This window comes from Struthio camelus, chromosome 1, assembly GCF_040807025.1.
Source record: "Struthio camelus isolate bStrCam1 chromosome 1, bStrCam1.hap1, whole genome shotgun sequence".
Lineage (NCBI taxonomy): Eukaryota > Metazoa > Chordata > Aves > Struthioniformes > Struthionidae > Struthio > Struthio camelus.
This window is the reverse complement of record NC_090942.1, coordinates 98,728,788-98,745,644: the sequence shown is the minus strand read 5'-3', so window position 1 is coordinate 98,745,644 and position 16,857 is coordinate 98,728,788. Positions and strand designations below refer to the sequence as shown.

Here is a 16,857-nt window from a genome sequence, read left to right as displayed (position 1 = left end):
GTGCAAAGGCTTCTGGAAAGATGTTGGAGGATTAAGCTGTTGTAAGGCACAGTAGCAGGACTGCTTGTTGGAGGCTTACCTGGACCAGTCTGATGGCTAAAGTAGCTCACTGGCCTTGTTTGGGGAGACATGTGTTTGCATACTAAAAGTCTGTACCAAGACTGATCCTATGATCCTACCATATGCTGAGAGTTGTGCCTTGACACAGAGCACTTTCTGTGCCTGCTTGCTTTCCTCTATCCCCATTGGGTTTTTTTTTGTTGTTTTTTTGTCTCCTCTTTTGCAGCCTGTCGCTCTTTGGAATCCAGGCTCTCTCTCACAGTTCCTAGCAAACTGTGTTTCTAATGTCAGTCAGGTACCTTTGTTGCCAAGATAATGCTAATGGCAGAAGAGAGTATATAATTCACTGTGTTGGTCTCTCCTGAGTGTAACAACGTGAGAGCTGGTCGGGATTCTGTTCAGCTTGCCTCACGTGAGAGAACAAGACCGCTGCCCATCAACTCATTTAACAGAAGCTGAGTAATCATCAAATAGCAACAGTAATTACAATCTTTTGCCATGTAATAAAAGAAATAAGTGCAAACTAACAGAAGAATAAGCAAGGAAGAAAAGCAATGAATTTTGATTTGTTAAGTAACTTGAGATTAAAATGCATGAGTAGGGAGAAAGGAAAAAAACAGAGAGAGAAAACTCCACTCTATAAAATGGTTGGTGTGTAGTGTAAAAATTTCCATAGATTTCCTGGGATATTTTAAATTTGCTCTTTAGGTCTGTTTTGCTCTATGACAAGAAAACGTGTCGGAGTTGGCCATGATTTTTCTACTTCTTTCCATACACTTACAGAAGCAAGTCAGGCTCTTTGGCGGTTGTTGTTTGACTATTAAAAACTCATCCTTCGATTTTGACAATTCTGAAATGCAGAGTTTATCGAAGAAAATGCAGTTTAGTCCTATGTAGTGTTATCTACGTTGTATCTATATATATAGGTATATTAAAATTGGGAAATTATTGTAAATGCAAGACGAAATTAGATCTTCAATTTTTTTAAACCTGTTTTGTGTCGGATTAACATTTTTACTACTGAAATCAAATTATTATCTCATATTTGAATCAAGTACTGTAAGTCTTACTATCTTCTTAGATATGAATGTTTAATGGAAACCATCCTTTTGGGTATGTTCCTCTCCCTAAAGGCACTTATTTTAATACAGGGTTCAACAGGCTACAGAATTTTAACAAATCTAATTCACTGTCAATTAGAGGTAATAATTCTAGAGTTTGAAGGCATAGACCTATTTACTAAGTGTCTTTATGATGTGTATTATAGAGTCTCAAAATCTGTTGTGCTTTCTTCCTATTTTTCATTATTTGGCACCTTGTATGTGTTCAGAGTTGCATGCCCGCAGCATTTTCACCTAATGAAAACAAAAGAAGTTGGGATGTTTCCCAGCTAACGAAACAACTCCTCACCTCCCCTTCCCCATGAAGGTATTGTAATGCTGAAAATATTGGGAGCTGGGATTTACAGAAGTCTTGTAGTCTTCAGAATCTTACCAGAGTTGGACTGGGAAAAGGGTGATGGTTTCCTGCCTAAGTGTTACTCCTTAATGGGCCTTCAGATAAAGAAAGGGTATAGAGAGAAACCTTAGTGGCTGTTTGCTGATATATGATCCATTCCGGCAATTGTAGATGCTAATCTCCTCTCAATGTCTTGTTGACTGCACAGGCATGTGTTTCCCATCAGTTGTGCTTTTTTTTTTTTTTTTTTTTTTTTTTCTATACAGGTAAGGGGCATAAAGTATCTGGCCTGGGTCTTTTGGTTCAGTGTGCAAAGAGCTGCAGGTGCTCGTCATTACTGCTAACATGTCTTCACAGCTTTGAGATTGTGGTCTCCCCATTTGGGGAAGTGGGGGGAGTCCCAGAGAATCAGAGGGTAGATGCATGTTGTGCTTATCTAAAGATGCTTCCAGTAACAGTCTGCAATTACTTCTGAACTCTCTGTATCTGTACTCTGTGTGTGCATGAAAGAGAGAGAGAATTTCAGTATTCTTCTCCCTGTTATTTAAAGGCAGTTTTTACATCTCTTAGTGCTTTTCTTCAGGCTTCAACTCCTGAAGTGAAATGATTTTGTGAAAATTTCTGATTTTGCCTGAAAAAGTATTTTCATCCATCATGATTTCAGGGAATGCTTGAAAAGCTATCTGGAATAGAACTTTATATCTCAAAAAGAAGAAGACAAATAATACTCCAAAATGTACTGTTTTAATCCTGGTATCGTGACTTTTGGGAGTAGTCATGACTTTTTAACGTTGGGGATCAACAGCTTTGAAAATACGAGCGTACCGGTGACCAGTGAATTCAAATTATAAGGACCAAGTAAAGAAATGCCATTCCTACCTCACCCCACCAAGAGAGTAAGAAACACCTTCTTGTAGCCTATAAAATTGCTTATTCTGTTACGATGTTGTTCTGTGTTGGTACAAGTTTGTAAGTTAAGTTTTGCAGATGGGTATACAAGATGTTACTGTTCCCCTGGAAGGCCCAACAATTAAATTTAAAAAAATATTTCTTGGCAATTTGGTGTTAAGTATATATGGTAGTCTAGGTGTCCTGATGTAATTCCAACTAGAAAGTTACCTTTCCTGCCCAATAGAGCAAAATATAAATAAATAATAGCTGCTGCAGTTTCATTTGGATATTTTACTATTCATCTCCCATTTCTAGAAGTTAGAACAGTTTAGAAGAAGAATAGTTTACTATCTATCCTGTATCCTAATTTCACAGTGTAACTAACTTAATGTTAAAACATTACATTTTTATTAACCATAAAAATATTCTCAATTTCCTTGCATTTTTTTCACCTGTGGGTCTTAAGACTACTGCTATTGTAACTCCTGTATTTAAAGGAAAAGACAGCTTGCTTTTTTCTGGTTATTTCATGCATTTTTCTACCATTTTAATTGTAGAAGGTGTTCAACTTCTGTCTTTGTTTGTATTTGATGATCTTTCAAAACTACATGGGGGGAAAAGACATGCTAAAAGCCATTATTTTACATGACAATTTACTTTTTGAAATATGCATGGTTTCTGGGAAGCTTTACCTTCGAACTGTTGTTCAGTTGTGTGCTATTGCCAAACAGAATTGGTCTGTACAGTTGTATTGTTACATTACATTACTGAATATATAATTACAAGATCTTTTCTTCTTTTTAATCTTTCCCTAGTGAAAAGGCAGAGTCTGAAAGTTCAGATCAACGCAACAGATGATACTGTTTGCATGAAGTATCTTCGACCAAGTCAAAACACCAAACTTGAAGGTTTTGTCCTGGGCTATGGAAGCAGCTTCTTCTCTAATCAGTACATTCCTTTACCCACTGAAGGAAAAACATACATAAATGAACTTGGTAAGGCATTTTTGCTTTGCGTGTTACTGTGATTATGAAGTGTGGGAACAGAATGAGAAGAATATGAATCTTTGGGGTTCTTACTTTTTTTGGGGGGGGGAGGGGAGGGCAATGCTGCTCAGGGATTTTTGTTTATTTGTTTAATGTTCTCTTGGGAAGAATTTTGGATGAAAGTGCAGTTAGGAGATCCTTCAAGGAGAACAAATAGTTCTTGTTGTTTGGAAGAGATTGTTACTGGTATTAGATTTTTAAAACTGAGAGGTTGTGCCATGTTGACCATATCACAGATCAAATGAGACTATTTGCATGGAACTTTTCATGAGCTCGAGCTGGTAATGAACTCTTGAGCTGCTTCATGCATTGCTAGATAGCTAGATTTGAGTCAGAGTGAAGAGGAAGTGACAATAATAGGCAGCAATAGAGTTGAATTCAAGGAAGTGGGTAAGCCTGTTTATTAGGACACAAGATGTGTTTTCTTTGGTGCTGTGTGTACTTTATGAGCTTACATGACAGTAAGCAACATTATCATTGGTCATGGAAGCTATTCAGACTGTGTCAAAAGATATCAATCTAGCTGAATTTACATTTTGGTAAATACGGTGAATAGACCCATCCATAGGTTCTGAGCTTGATTTGAATTTTTATCTAATCTGCTCAGTCTATATGACTCGAAAAGGAAGACAGGATTTCCTTGAGAAATTTGTGTTAGTTCTTCCATACTTAGGAAGATTGTAAGTCAGTCTCTTTGAATTTGCTGATACTATTGGAGGAACCCCCCAAAATGGGTGGAATCGGGAAAATTTGGTAAGAAGGAATCACAGAATCACAATATCACAGAATGGCCAAGGTTGGAAGGGACCTCTGGAGATCATCTAGTCCAACCCCCCTGCTCCAGCAGGGTCATCTAGAGCACATTACCCAGGATTGCATCCAGGAAAGTTTTGAATATCTCTAGGGAAGATAGGGAAGAAGAATATCTCCAGGGAAGGAGACTCCACCTCTCTGGGCAACCTCTTCCAGTGTTCTGTCACCCTTGCAGTAAAAAAGTTTTTGCTCAGATTCAGATGGAACTGCCTGTATTTCAGTTTGTGCCTGTTGCCTCTTGTCCTGTCACTGGTCACCATGGAGAAGAGTCTGGCCCCATCCTCTTGACACCCTCCCTTCAGATACTTGTACACATTGATGAGATCACAGAATCGTTTAGGTTGGAAGGGACCTCTGGAGATCATCTCGTCCAACCTCCCTGTTCAAGCAGGGTCACCTAGAGCATATTGCCCAGGATCACATCCAGACGGGTTTTGAATATCTCCAGGGAAGGAGACTCCACCACCTCTCTGGGCAACCTGTTCCAATGCTCTGTCACCCTCACAGTCAAGAAGTTTTTTTTCTCAGGTTCAGATGGAACTTCCTGTGGTTCAGTTTCTGCCCATTGCCTCTTGTCCTGTGGCTGGGCACCACGGAGAAGAGGCTGGCCTCATCCTCTTGACACTCCCCCTTCAGATACTTGTACACGTTGATGAGATCGCTGGGCTGAACAGGCCCAGCTCTTGCAGTCTTTCTTCCTAGGAGAGGTGCTCCAGCCCTCTAATCATCTTGGTAGCCCTCTGCTGGACTCTCTCCAGTAGTGCCATGTCTCTCTTGTACTGGGGAGCCCAGAATTGGACACAGTACTCCAGGTGAGGCCTCACCAGGGCTGAGGAGAGGGGCAGGATCACCTCCCTCGACCTGCTGGCAAATGCTCTGCCTAATGCACCCCAGGAGACCCTTGGCCTTCTTGGCCACAAGGGCACACTGCTGGCTCATGTTTAACTTGTTGTCCACCAGCACTCCCAGGTCCTTCTCGGCAGAGCTACTTTCCAACAGGTCAACCCCCAGCCTGTCCTGGTGCATGGGATTATTCCTGCCTAGGTGCAGGACCTTGCACTTGCCTTTGTTGAACTTCATGAGGTTCCTCTCCGCCCACCTCTCCAGCCTGTCCAGGTCCCTCTGAATGGCAGCACAGTCTTCTGGTGTGTCAGCCTCTCCTCCCAGTTTAGGATCATCAGCCAACTTGCTGAGAGTGCACTCTGTGCCCTCATCCAGGTCATTGATGAATATATTGAACAAGACTGGACCCAGGACTGACCCCTGGGGGACACCGCTAGCCACAGGCCTCCAACTTGACTCTGCGCCACTGACCACAACCCTTGGAGCTCGGCCATCCAGCCAGTTCTCAAGCCACCTCACTGTCCACTCGTCTAGCCCACACTTCCTGAGCTTACCTAGGAGGATGTGATGGGAGACAGTGTCCAAAGCCTTGCTCAAGTCCAGGGAGACAACATCCACTGCTCTGCCCTCATCTACCCAGCCAGTCATCCCGTCAGAGAAGGCTATCAGATTGGTCAAGCATGATTTCCCTTTGGTGAATCCATGCTGACTACTCCTGATCACCTTCTTGTCCTCCACCACTTGCTTAGTGATGACCTTCAGGATGAGCTGTTCCATCACCTTTCCCAGGATGGAGGGGAGGCTGACAGGCCTGTAGTTTCCTGGCTCCTCCTTCTCGCCCTTTTTGAAGACTGGGGTGACACTGGCTTTCTTCCAGGCCTCAGGCACCTCTCCTGATCTCCAGGACCTTTCCAAGATGATGGAGAGTGGCCTAGCAATAACATCCGCCAGCTCCCTCAGCACTCGTGGGTGCATCCCATCGGGGCCCATGGATTTATGGATGTCAAGTTTGGCCAAAAGATCTCTGACCTGATCCTCCTCCACCAAGGGAGAGTCTTCCTTTCTCCAGCCTTCCTCTCTTGTCTCCAAGGTCTGGAATTCCTGAGGACTGGCCTTAGCAGTGAAGACGGAAGCAAAGGCAGCATTCAATAACTCTGCCTTCTCTATATCCTTTGTTACCAGGGCACCCACCCTGTTCAGCAGTGGGCCCACATTTTCCCTAGTCTTCCTTTTGCTATTGATGTATTTGAGAAGGCCTTCTTGTTGTCCTTGACATCCCTTGCCAGATTTAATTCCAACTGGGCCTTAGCCTTCCTTGTCGCATCCCTGCACACTCTGACAACGTCCCTGTATTCCTCCCAAGTGGCCTGTCCCCTTTTCCACATTCTGTAGACTTCCTTCTTCTGCTGGAGTTTTGCCAGGAGTTCCTTGCTCATCCATGCAGGTTTCCTGCCCGCTTTGCTCAACTTCTTCCTCAGAGGGATGTACCGATCTTGAGCCTGGAGGAGGTGCCGCTTGAATATTAACCAGCTTTCTTGGACCCCTCTTCCTTCTAGGGCCCTACCCCAGGAGATTCCCCTAAGTAGGTCCCTCAAGAGGCCAAAGTCAGCTCTCCTGAAGTCCAGCGTTGCAATCCTACTCATTGCCCTGCTCCCTTCTCGTAGGATCCTGAACTCCACCATCTCATGGTCACTGCAGCCAAGGCTGCCCCCAACCTTCACATCTCTAGCCAGACCTTCTGCTGGACATTGTACTAACAAAGCACATCTCTCCTCGTTGGCGTCTCCACCACCCGAGTCAAGAAATTATCATCAATGCTCTGCAGGAACCTCATGGACTGTTTGTGCCTAGCTGTGCTGTCTTCCCAGCAGATGTCAGGGTGGTTGAAGTCTCCCATGAGAACCAGGGCCTGTGATCGTGAGGCTACTTCCAGCTGTCGGTAGAAGGCCTCATCGACTTCCTCTTCCTGATCAGGTGGCCTGTAGTAGACCCCCACAACAGTGTCACCCATGTTACCCTGCCCTTTAATCCTTGCCCATAGGCTCTCAACTTGCTCCTCATCCACCCCAAGGCAGAGCTTCACACATTCTAGCTGCTCCCTCACATAAAGAGCAACTCCACCACCTCGCCTTCCTGGCCTGTCTTTCCTAAAAAGCACATAGCCATCCATGACAGCATCCCAGTCATGTGAACTATCCCACCATGTCTCTGTCACTGCAACGAGATCATGGCCCTGCGACCGCACACAGATCTCTAACTCTTCATGCTTATTCCCCATGCTGCGTGCATTGGTATACGTGCATTTGAGAGAGCCAGTCAAGCACGCAGGCTTCCCAGAAGAGGTGCAAGAGGATCCTCCATAGCCATGTCCCATGCTGTCTCCCCTGGCTGTATGCACCCGCTGGAGGCATCCTGACTGGAGCGGCATTTTACTGACTACCCTGTCTGTATAACTCTCTCTTTTCCCCCCTTTTTCCTAGTTTAAAGCCCTCCTTACCAGATTAGCCATCCTTTTGGCAAAGACACGTGTCCCACTTAGTGAGGTGGATCCCGTCTCTCCCCATCAGCTGTCAATCTTCAAACAGGTCCCATGGTCATAGAAACATGAACCTTGTTGCCAACACCAGCGGCGCAGCCAGCTGTTAACTTGGAAAATCCATCTACTCCTCCTCCCATCCTTTCCCCTCACAGGCAAGATTGAGGAGAAAACGACCTGGGCTCCGAGACCCTTGACCACCATCCCCAGAGCTCTGAAATACTGTTTGATGGTATCCATTTTGCACTTTGTGTCATTAGTGCCTCTATGGAAAAGCAGCAGAAGGTGATAGTCTGATGCATGGGCAAGCCTCTGCAGTCTTTCCATGACATCTCTTATTCGAGCCCCTGGCAGGCAGCAAACCTCTCTAGTCAGGAGGTCAGGTCGGCAGATAGGTGCCTCTGTCCCCTGCAGCAGGGAGTCACCCACAACAATCACTCGCCGCTTCTTCTGGGCGTTCCCGCATGGCACAGGGTCTGTCAGGCCAGTTGCTTCTCTGGAAGCCATGCCTAGCTCCCCAGCCTGGAGGGTGCTAAGTCTGTTGCTCAAATGCAAGTCTTCAGGAGGAGAAAGAGCCTTTCTCCTTCTATGAGAAGTGACCAGTTTCCAGCCTTCTTCGACAGTGTTATGATGTACTGTTTCACATGGCACAGAGCCCTCCGGCAACTCCACTGCTGTGGGGTATTGGGAATCCTGGAGCTGGAGAGCCGGTTAATTACCGACGAGAACAAAATGAAGTGCATTTGCAGTTTCTAAAACCAGCTCAGGGTTGGTTAAAGTGGGTTGTACTTTAGTTTGGCTTTTGCTTTATCTGAACCAGATTGTGCTTTTTGACCCTTGGTGTAAGAGGAGAATGTATTGGCAGTTCTACTTCATAAGTTATCAGACAAATTTGGATATAGATATGGAAGAATTCTTGCATCACCTTAAACACATTTTTTAAAGTGTGACTCACGTGTACAGTGCTTAGCTGAAAGATTCTTGCTATGCAGTTTCTTATATCTGATCAGTTCCCACAAACATCCAGATCTATTACCACGTGGTTTTGAAGGTTATAAATGCTGTGAATATTAATTCAGAAGTATGTCACTTCCTAATATTAAAAAAAAAAAAAAACAAAAACAGACGTTCAATGTTAATGTTAGCAGAATCCAATGGATTAGAGGATCCAAGGGATTTCTCCCACCCTGGGCCTATGGACATGAGCAGCTGTACCTTCAGCTGGACAAATGTACTGACCAGCAACTGGCTCACATGCACCAGCCCATTTATCCTTCTTTGTCCCCGTTTTCCCGTGCTTGCTACACCGTGGTGCACTTTCATCCTTCTTTCTCCTCATGTTTGACCCTTCCCCTAAACATCCCATAGTAAGACTTTAACAATCCCCAAACTCAGATTGTGGCCACAGAAGACTTTGTTCTGTTTTTCTGAAGCAATTGAAAGAATTCTAGTGATGCACTCTAGCATTTTATTTTAAAACTTATTCTTAGCTCATCAGTCAATTCATTCTTGTGTTGTATTGTTTGCCACTGCATTTTTGTGTTGCCTGAACTATGAACTGAATTAAAATGTAATACTTGAAATAATTTGTGCTTGGACATGAGCAGAACGCATTAGTATTTTGCAATACTAGCAAGTTCTGCTTTTAAGTTATGGGTCAAATCTGAATATGGAAGTGGAAGAATTCTAGCAGCACCTTAAACACTTTTAAAAAAAGTGTAAATCACAGATGTGTGCTGGAGCAGTGCTAAGCTAAAAGTTAATTCCCTGCTGCCACTAGTTTAAGAGTTTGGGGGGGAAAAAATGTTGTCCTGTATTTACAGGATGTGTCAGTGATATGTATTTTTGTTATGTTCCTCAAGATCCATTGTCTCCCGAAACTTTTAAGGTGGCTAAAAGAAGCTCTTCCCCCCCCCCCCCCCAATAACTTTACAAAACCTTAGTGGAACAGTTGTTCATTTCCTTTACAGTGATGCCTTCTGTGCAACTCTACAGTCTTTGAAATGTTTCTCCCTTGGTAAATTGCAGACATACCTGTGTTTGCATGTAGTGCGTGTATGTTTTATGCTGTTTGAATGAATAAATAGCAAGTAATTGAAGGAGTTCCAAAAAGTAATTCATCTAACTGGTGATGATTCAATGAACTATAATAGCCTTGATGCTTAAAAGCTAAAACAAGATGGATGAATTCTTCTGTCTTCTTTTTGAGAAGTGGGAAGCAAGACTGAAAGTGTATGTATTGATTGTATATCCATCCATGTACTGTGAATAAGCATGGAATGCTATAGCATACTGTTGTAGCACTTTACAAATACTAGTGCCTCAGGTGTGCAACTAGTCTTTCCTCCTCTTTCAAAAATCATGTGATTGGCTGTACACACACCTGTGTGAGTGTTGCACATTGACTGCTTTATTCAACTTTGGGGATTTAAACTTGAGAGAGCTGTTCTGATGTTGTATTGAGGATTATCAACTGGATAGTCAAAACAACCTATATTTGAGAAATTGTAACACTAAGAATTAGGCTTGCTTTTTTTGACTAGAGATTGTCTTGCACAGCTGGGTGTTTTCTGTAGTGCTTTCCTACTGAAAAATAGAGTATATCACTATTTGAATTTCTCATCTGTAACTTCAAGGGGGTATACAGAAACATTTAGTCCTAAATTTTATCCATAAACTAGGTAAGTGAAAAAATCCAGATCAAACCATACATACTGAAACATATGTTCTGTTGCTTTCCTGACTGGCTGGTCATAGGTTAGGATTTACTCAGAGCTTTCACCTTTTGCAAAATCTGCTGGGATATCCTAGAGCTTATGAAAGTTCCTGGTTAAACTGTTAACAATTGAGGTTTATAATGGTATTTATTACAACCCTCATAAATGGGATTGATACCAGTTTGTTTTGTGGCTTGCATTGTGGTAGCGGAAATGGAATTTGGATCTTAGTAAGTTTGATGGTGTGCAAAGGGAAGAAGAATCCTTGTCCTTTTCAAAGCTGTCTTTTAACTGGTGCCAGCTGTGCTTTCGGTGGAGGGGAACTGCAGATACCTCAGTATGACTGGGTGTAGAGCGAGGCACAAATCCTGATCTCATTTTTTTTGCCAAAGTGCTAAAAATCTGCCCTGGCCTTGTTCTTTCAGTATTTGTGATTCCAAGCATCTTGCAGGTGCTCAGGCACTGAAGAGAGCCACAAATTATTTCCATAGCTCCTGTGAACTAAATACCACTGGGCTTGCACTGAGCATCCCCAGCACTGACACTTGTAGGTCCCATCAGTTAGCCAAAAGGCTGCTTGCTTTAATAAATACTCTGATTTAAGTCTTGTCCTGTGTTACCAATATCCTTCTCTCTGGAGCACGCATAGTGCACTCTAGTCTCCCATCTGTATTCTGCTTCAGTCATTCATTAGGACTTTGGAGGCAATAGACAGACTTGCGTACCCAGGAGTATAAAAAAGTGCTTCCTCATGGAGCAGTCCCATCCTTATTATTTCCTAGGTACATTTGTCAGTTTTCATTATCCAGTGTCTGCTTCCGTAGGGAAGAGCCTAGAATTGCTTTTTGTCCTTTGTGTTCTCAACCTTAGTCTAGGAAGGTAGAGTTCTTTAGCAAAGCATGACAACTTTTGCCAACTTGAGAATACTTTGCTTTTAGAGAAGAGTAGTCTTTGTTCCTTACCAAAGAACTCAACTCTCCTTACTTCTGCTTTTCGCAGATGTATCTAACTTTCCAGATCCATCTGTTTATATCAGAGATAATTCAGAGGAAGTGAAAAAGGAGGTGAAATGTTCTTCAGAGAACCGTGATTAAAAAGTCCTTGTGCATTGGCTGAAATGAACTGTTAGCCATGGCATTTGTCCTTCCAACCTTATTGAAGGAGACTAGGCAGTACAAGTACAAATGGATTTCTTTTGTCTGTCCAAGTAGTGCCAGGTCTGCAAGAAGCAGCTAAGTAGCAAGGAACCTCTCTGATTCTCATAGAGAACGTCCAGATGTATTTCAAACTGAACTTGTGGAAGTTTGCACAGTTCTGTGGAGATCCCTTATTTATGAGATTCTGGTACCTCACAAGAAGTACAGAGGATTATATACTAACGCTGTTGGCTGAAATGATTTCTGGAGGCCGATTTGGAATTCGTGGATCTGGGTCTAGACACTTAATCATTTACCTTACTTATGTAAGTATCATTACCTTATTGAACACAGGTCATACAGTTTATATCTCTATTTTTCTTAACTTGTATTATCTCTACTCTGATTTGATTTGCATTTCAAATAATCATTGTATTTTGGAAATGCACTTCTCTATTTTTAAATATATTTCTGTGTAAATAGTTGATAAATTCTGGGAAGCATAATGACACACAACCCTTTTGTGGGTTTGATCGTCACATTTATGTTGCCCAGTTCTTCAGCAGTCATTTAGTTCATCCCTTAAACATAGAGACGAAGTAGCATAAGCTGGCAGCATTTCATTTTTAACTCCTGTGTTCCTCAGCTTTCCCTTTAGAAATACTAGTGTTCCTCTTCATTTGGATTTTAATACCTGATATTTGCATATCTGTATTTACAAATTCAATGTGCTAAGATTTCTGCTTCTTACAGGCAGAAAGTGCTTTAAAGTTCTATAAAGTGCTTTATGCATATAAAGGAAAACAAAGGATCATAAGGAGTTCTTGCAACTAGGTAGAGGCTAATACATTGGTGAGGCAATTTTTAAGCCCTTGAAAATGAATGAATTGTTGGAGCATCAGCTGATTTCCGTGTCATTATGGCCACTAATACCTTTCTCAGGAAGGGAATTGAATCAGTGCAAAGACTCAGTGACCTTCTGAACTTAGTGAGAGGAACACTGCAAGACAAAGAACAAACTTCCACTTCTAAGCCTGAATCTGGACTCCCTGGGTGAGACTAACCAAGCCCTTTGCCATTCCCTCCTTCAGTCATATGCTTGGATATAGAATGTATCTCCGTGTGCAAAATAGACAGAAGCATTTGGAGGCCTGTGTTCCTCTGTTTCTGTGTAATGCCTGCTACTTTGTATCGAACAGATGAATCCAAGATAAATGACAGTTGCTGTTTTCTAATACCTGTAGTAGCATGTACTCTTCTCATCATTTCAGATTCTGATTTTAGTTAAGTTGATCAGAATGACTTAAATCAGTGTCCCTAAATCAGATAGGTGGTACTTCTTAAACCTGCCTATTATAACAAAAGTCTCTCAACGTTTAGTCCTGTCCTGTTTTGCTAAATACTTCCTTTATAGTTTGTATTATCAGGAAAGTGGTGAGTTCACTGGAAAATATGGAGATATCATATTCTTTAAAGGGGGGACACTTCCCAACCCCCCAAAAACCTTAATGGACAACACTCAACACAAAATATTCCTGCAGAGAGCACTTTGTTACGGAACAGAAACACCTGGTAGAACTAATGATTCCTGATAAGTATCAGTTTTCATAGTTTTGAGATGTGTAGGGAGATGGTTACAGTTCTTATTTATAGTCACATTTTGTTTAACAGATAAGTTATTTATATAGTTCTACATATGTCATCTCAGACTTCAGCCAGAATTAATTTCTCAAATGAAAGAGCAGGGCAAAACTGGCTGTTTGCAACCATTTGGATAACTTTCTTTAGTCATCTTTGGGCACTTTGATAGAAACATATATTCTTGCATTTCTGAAGAGAAACTTTATGAGCTTTCAAGATGACACTTGGAAGTAGTTTTATGGTAGTTAAAAGTTTGCTCTGCACTTTCTGAAAGTGGTGGTAACAATCTCACAAGTGGACATGAATGCACAGCAGAGAACTTGGTTTAAAATACCAGAAAATCAAATGGATTATTTTAGTGTGTCATCTAATTTTTTTTTTAGGTGCCAGCATAAAAAATCTCCAGATTGTTGCACAGATCCCACAAGAACTATGCTTCCATAAATATTAAAAATGACTTTTTGGAAATGAAGGGATGAATTCAAGTTGGGGTTGTTATTTCTTTTTAATTCTTTTTTCTAGACTGCTTTTTGCAGCTGCTTTCAGTGCTCATTTCAGTTATGTTTATTTTGGGTGCAATTGAAACCCATTTAGAAACAATAAATAAACAATTAAAGTACACCTATAGCATGGGCTTCCAGTGACTGACTGACTTGCATAGAATTAGTGAAGTTAAGTTACTACCTACAAACATATCCTATATGTATATATATTTTTAAGTAAACAACATACTAAATTCTGCTTTTAAAATTAGCAGTGATTTAATTACAGAGATCAAAACAAAAACAAGAGAATATGAGATGATAATCTTGACTGGCACATTCTGCAGCACATATTTTGTCTTTAACCTTTGAGAACCGTTTCATTGCAGGCATTTCTTCCTGGTGACAAAATAAAACTTTCTAATTTCTGTGTTGTTTCAGGCTATTGACCTCAGTTTTCCTCTTGTAAGCAGTTTCTCAATAAAGAGCAGACCTATTAGTCTGTGCTGTAACATTGTAAAAAGAGTAAACTAAATGCATCAACAGTTTGGCAGGGCTTAACCCCATGGGCTAATATTAAATCGGTCAAGACTTGCATGACCTTCTAGTTACAGGAAACACCATAATGTCAAACACACATAAGATAGTCTCCACATCAGCTACTGGCTTCTTTTATAAGTAAGCTGCATACCCTTTGCACAGAGTTATTATGAGATCTGTGAAGTCCTTTGACAGTTTTGGGTACTCGTTATGAAAACAGAGTTATTACTAACCTTTAAAGCCTTAAAGGGCTGTGACTTTGAGTGGGATCTCTGGGTACTTTTATAATAGACGTAATTTTGCATATAACAGGCGAGCAACAGTTAACTGATTTTCTTATTCAATAAGTTCATCTCAGAAACAAACTACATTTTTCATACTTTCCAACATCTACAATTCTTTTGCATTTAACCACTGCGCGTTTTCTCATAGCAAAAGAGAATCTTTGCAATGTACTTTTTAAAAATCTTTACATGATAGACAATCTCTGTTTTAACTCCAGTTTACACTTTTGTGCAAATTCCCCTAAAAGATGCAAAAGCTTCATGTCAAAAAATGCTAACAGAGCAGGTCATATTACACAGCTAAATAAACACAAAGCCTTTCCAAGGATGAGAATTTTCAGCTTTCAATTTTAAGCCTTGAGATTGGCCTTAAGTTTCTCTTCAAGTAAATCAAAACTGCAGCCATTCTTAAACATTCGGTCATGGCTAGTTGGGTGTCAACTGTGAACCAGTTTGTGAATATTTTGGAAATACTAGCCTATAAAACATCATGATATGAAGCAAACCAAGTTTGCTGTTACTTTTACACGAAGCTAACACATTTTTGGGACATTTGATGCTGTTTGAAAGAACATATGCACACATGGTAAGAGGCCACAAGTTCAGATGATGCTTCTGGCAGTGAAGGCTCTGCAGCTTAAAATAATAAGTGTTTTGATAAAATAATGTTGAGAGGGACATGGCAACTTTGGGGAAATTCATCCTCAGAAAGAGGGAGATTTTTCATTACTCTTGATATCAGATGTCAGAGTTTTCAGTCCTTCAGTATTTAAAGCCAAACATTGCTCTCAACCAACTTTAACACTTGAAAAGAAGTCATGGGAGCTTGTAAAGAGATATGCACGGGCAAAATTCAGATTACCATATAGCTAAGGCAGTTTTTAATCAGCATAATTTTAAAGGAAAAGTTTATGTAAAAAAGTAAAAATGTTCTTCTGTTTAAGATAATGTGTCTAAATCTCTCTATATTGATGAAACATATGGTTTCTTGCATATTCCAGTGCATCCTTGCAACGCCTTGTAGTTCACCAGTTAAGCACAACCACTGAGAAATTGTTCAGTTTTCTCTTATATCCAGATTTCTGTAAGGAGAGAGCAAACAAAATAAGTATTGGATAAACACAAAGCTTGCAACACTACTTTGCAAAGTTATGCTAGTGTGGATAAAACTGCAGTAAATGCTCCTGTAACTCCTTGGGACGTCACTGCAAGGCTGTTCAAACTATCCTTTAGAAAAACATGTGCATTAAAACAACCATCTCCATTAGACAAGCCAGTTTAATGTGACTGACAATAGAAGCAGGGGAAAACTATTATATATACAAAGAAAACAGACACTATTTTGACATCATAAACAAATATGCCACTAGTTACTGATGGATGTGGAGATGGTTTTGAAGTTGATTGTTTTGTAGATAGTTGCTGGTAGAAATACTGTTTGAAGGTATCTGCATCAGCAGCCTCTGATCTTGGAAGTCCTCCTCCGTTGGCAGCATCAGCAACCACTACAGTATTCCACACTTGGATGGATACTCTATTTGTGTGGCTATATAATGGGTGGGAACAGTAGAGTACAACCTTTCTGCGTTTGTATATTGCTTTCTCTTAGATTGCAGATATATAAAAGAGCATAGTGAAAATTCTGTTTTTTTGCTGGAATAATTTGAAAAGTATGCAAATATAGCATTCAGTAGGCCAGGAAAATTCCCTCTAATGTCTTTCTTTTCTACTGCTTATGTGCCAGACCTTGAGATAGGGAAGGCTGTAAATAGCCAACAAGTGGTTACTGCCTAGGGAACTCTTGCTTTGTAGCAGTTCCTCGGTCTGTCTTTAGGAGTGCAGATATTTCTGATTACATTTCTTCACGCTTTATCCTCTTAACTTCTTTACCTGCTCTTTTGCTTTGCTATCACCTCTTCCTCTTCGTCCAGACTTTCCTTCCCCCTCACTGCCAAAGTGGTGTTTGGGTTGAAATGTTGCATGTATATCCTGCCATCTTCACCTGTTTGTTAGGTCTCTGTCAAAAAGAAGTGCCAAATTTTGTGTGCAGGGGTGTGTTATTCAATGGCTAACATGTTTCTGGATGATTGTTGAATAAATCTTAAAGGAAACGTGCCTGAAGATCATAAAGATAGGATAACCTATCAAGCATTCTTGGAATCTTGTACTTTTTCACATGAATAATAAGTTAATTCCTTACTCAAATAAATGGCAAGCCTATACTATTTTCTGCTTTCTTTGTTTGCAGATGCAGAGCCACGGTATTTGATTTCAGTAAGACCAGCACGCAATTCAAATAAGAAGTCTTGCTCAGGTATTTTACTTTTGCTGCATCTCTTTCTCTAAGTAATTAAAAGAAGACAGAATCCTGCTTTTATGGGGTTTCTCTGAAAATGTATTTATAACTGTA

The 16,857-nt window shown here is 41.0% G+C and overlaps 1 protein-coding gene across 30 annotated transcripts in view; it reads left to right on the top strand.

The window, feature by feature from the left end:
• The window catches only part of ABI3BP (ABI family member 3 binding protein), a 184,898-nt gene that overhangs the window by 25,032 nt on the left and 143,009 nt on the right, over positions 1-16,857 (top strand). For all 30 annotated transcript variants that reach the window (XM_068907074.1, XM_068906917.1, XM_068907057.1 and 27 more), the window contains exons 2-3: positions 3,225-3,404; positions 16,696-16,761. In XM_068907074.1, the coding sequence (XP_068763175.1) occupies positions 3,225-3,404; positions 16,696-16,761 (246 nt within the window). The remainder of the gene's footprint in view (positions 1-3,224; positions 3,405-16,695; positions 16,762-16,857) is intronic.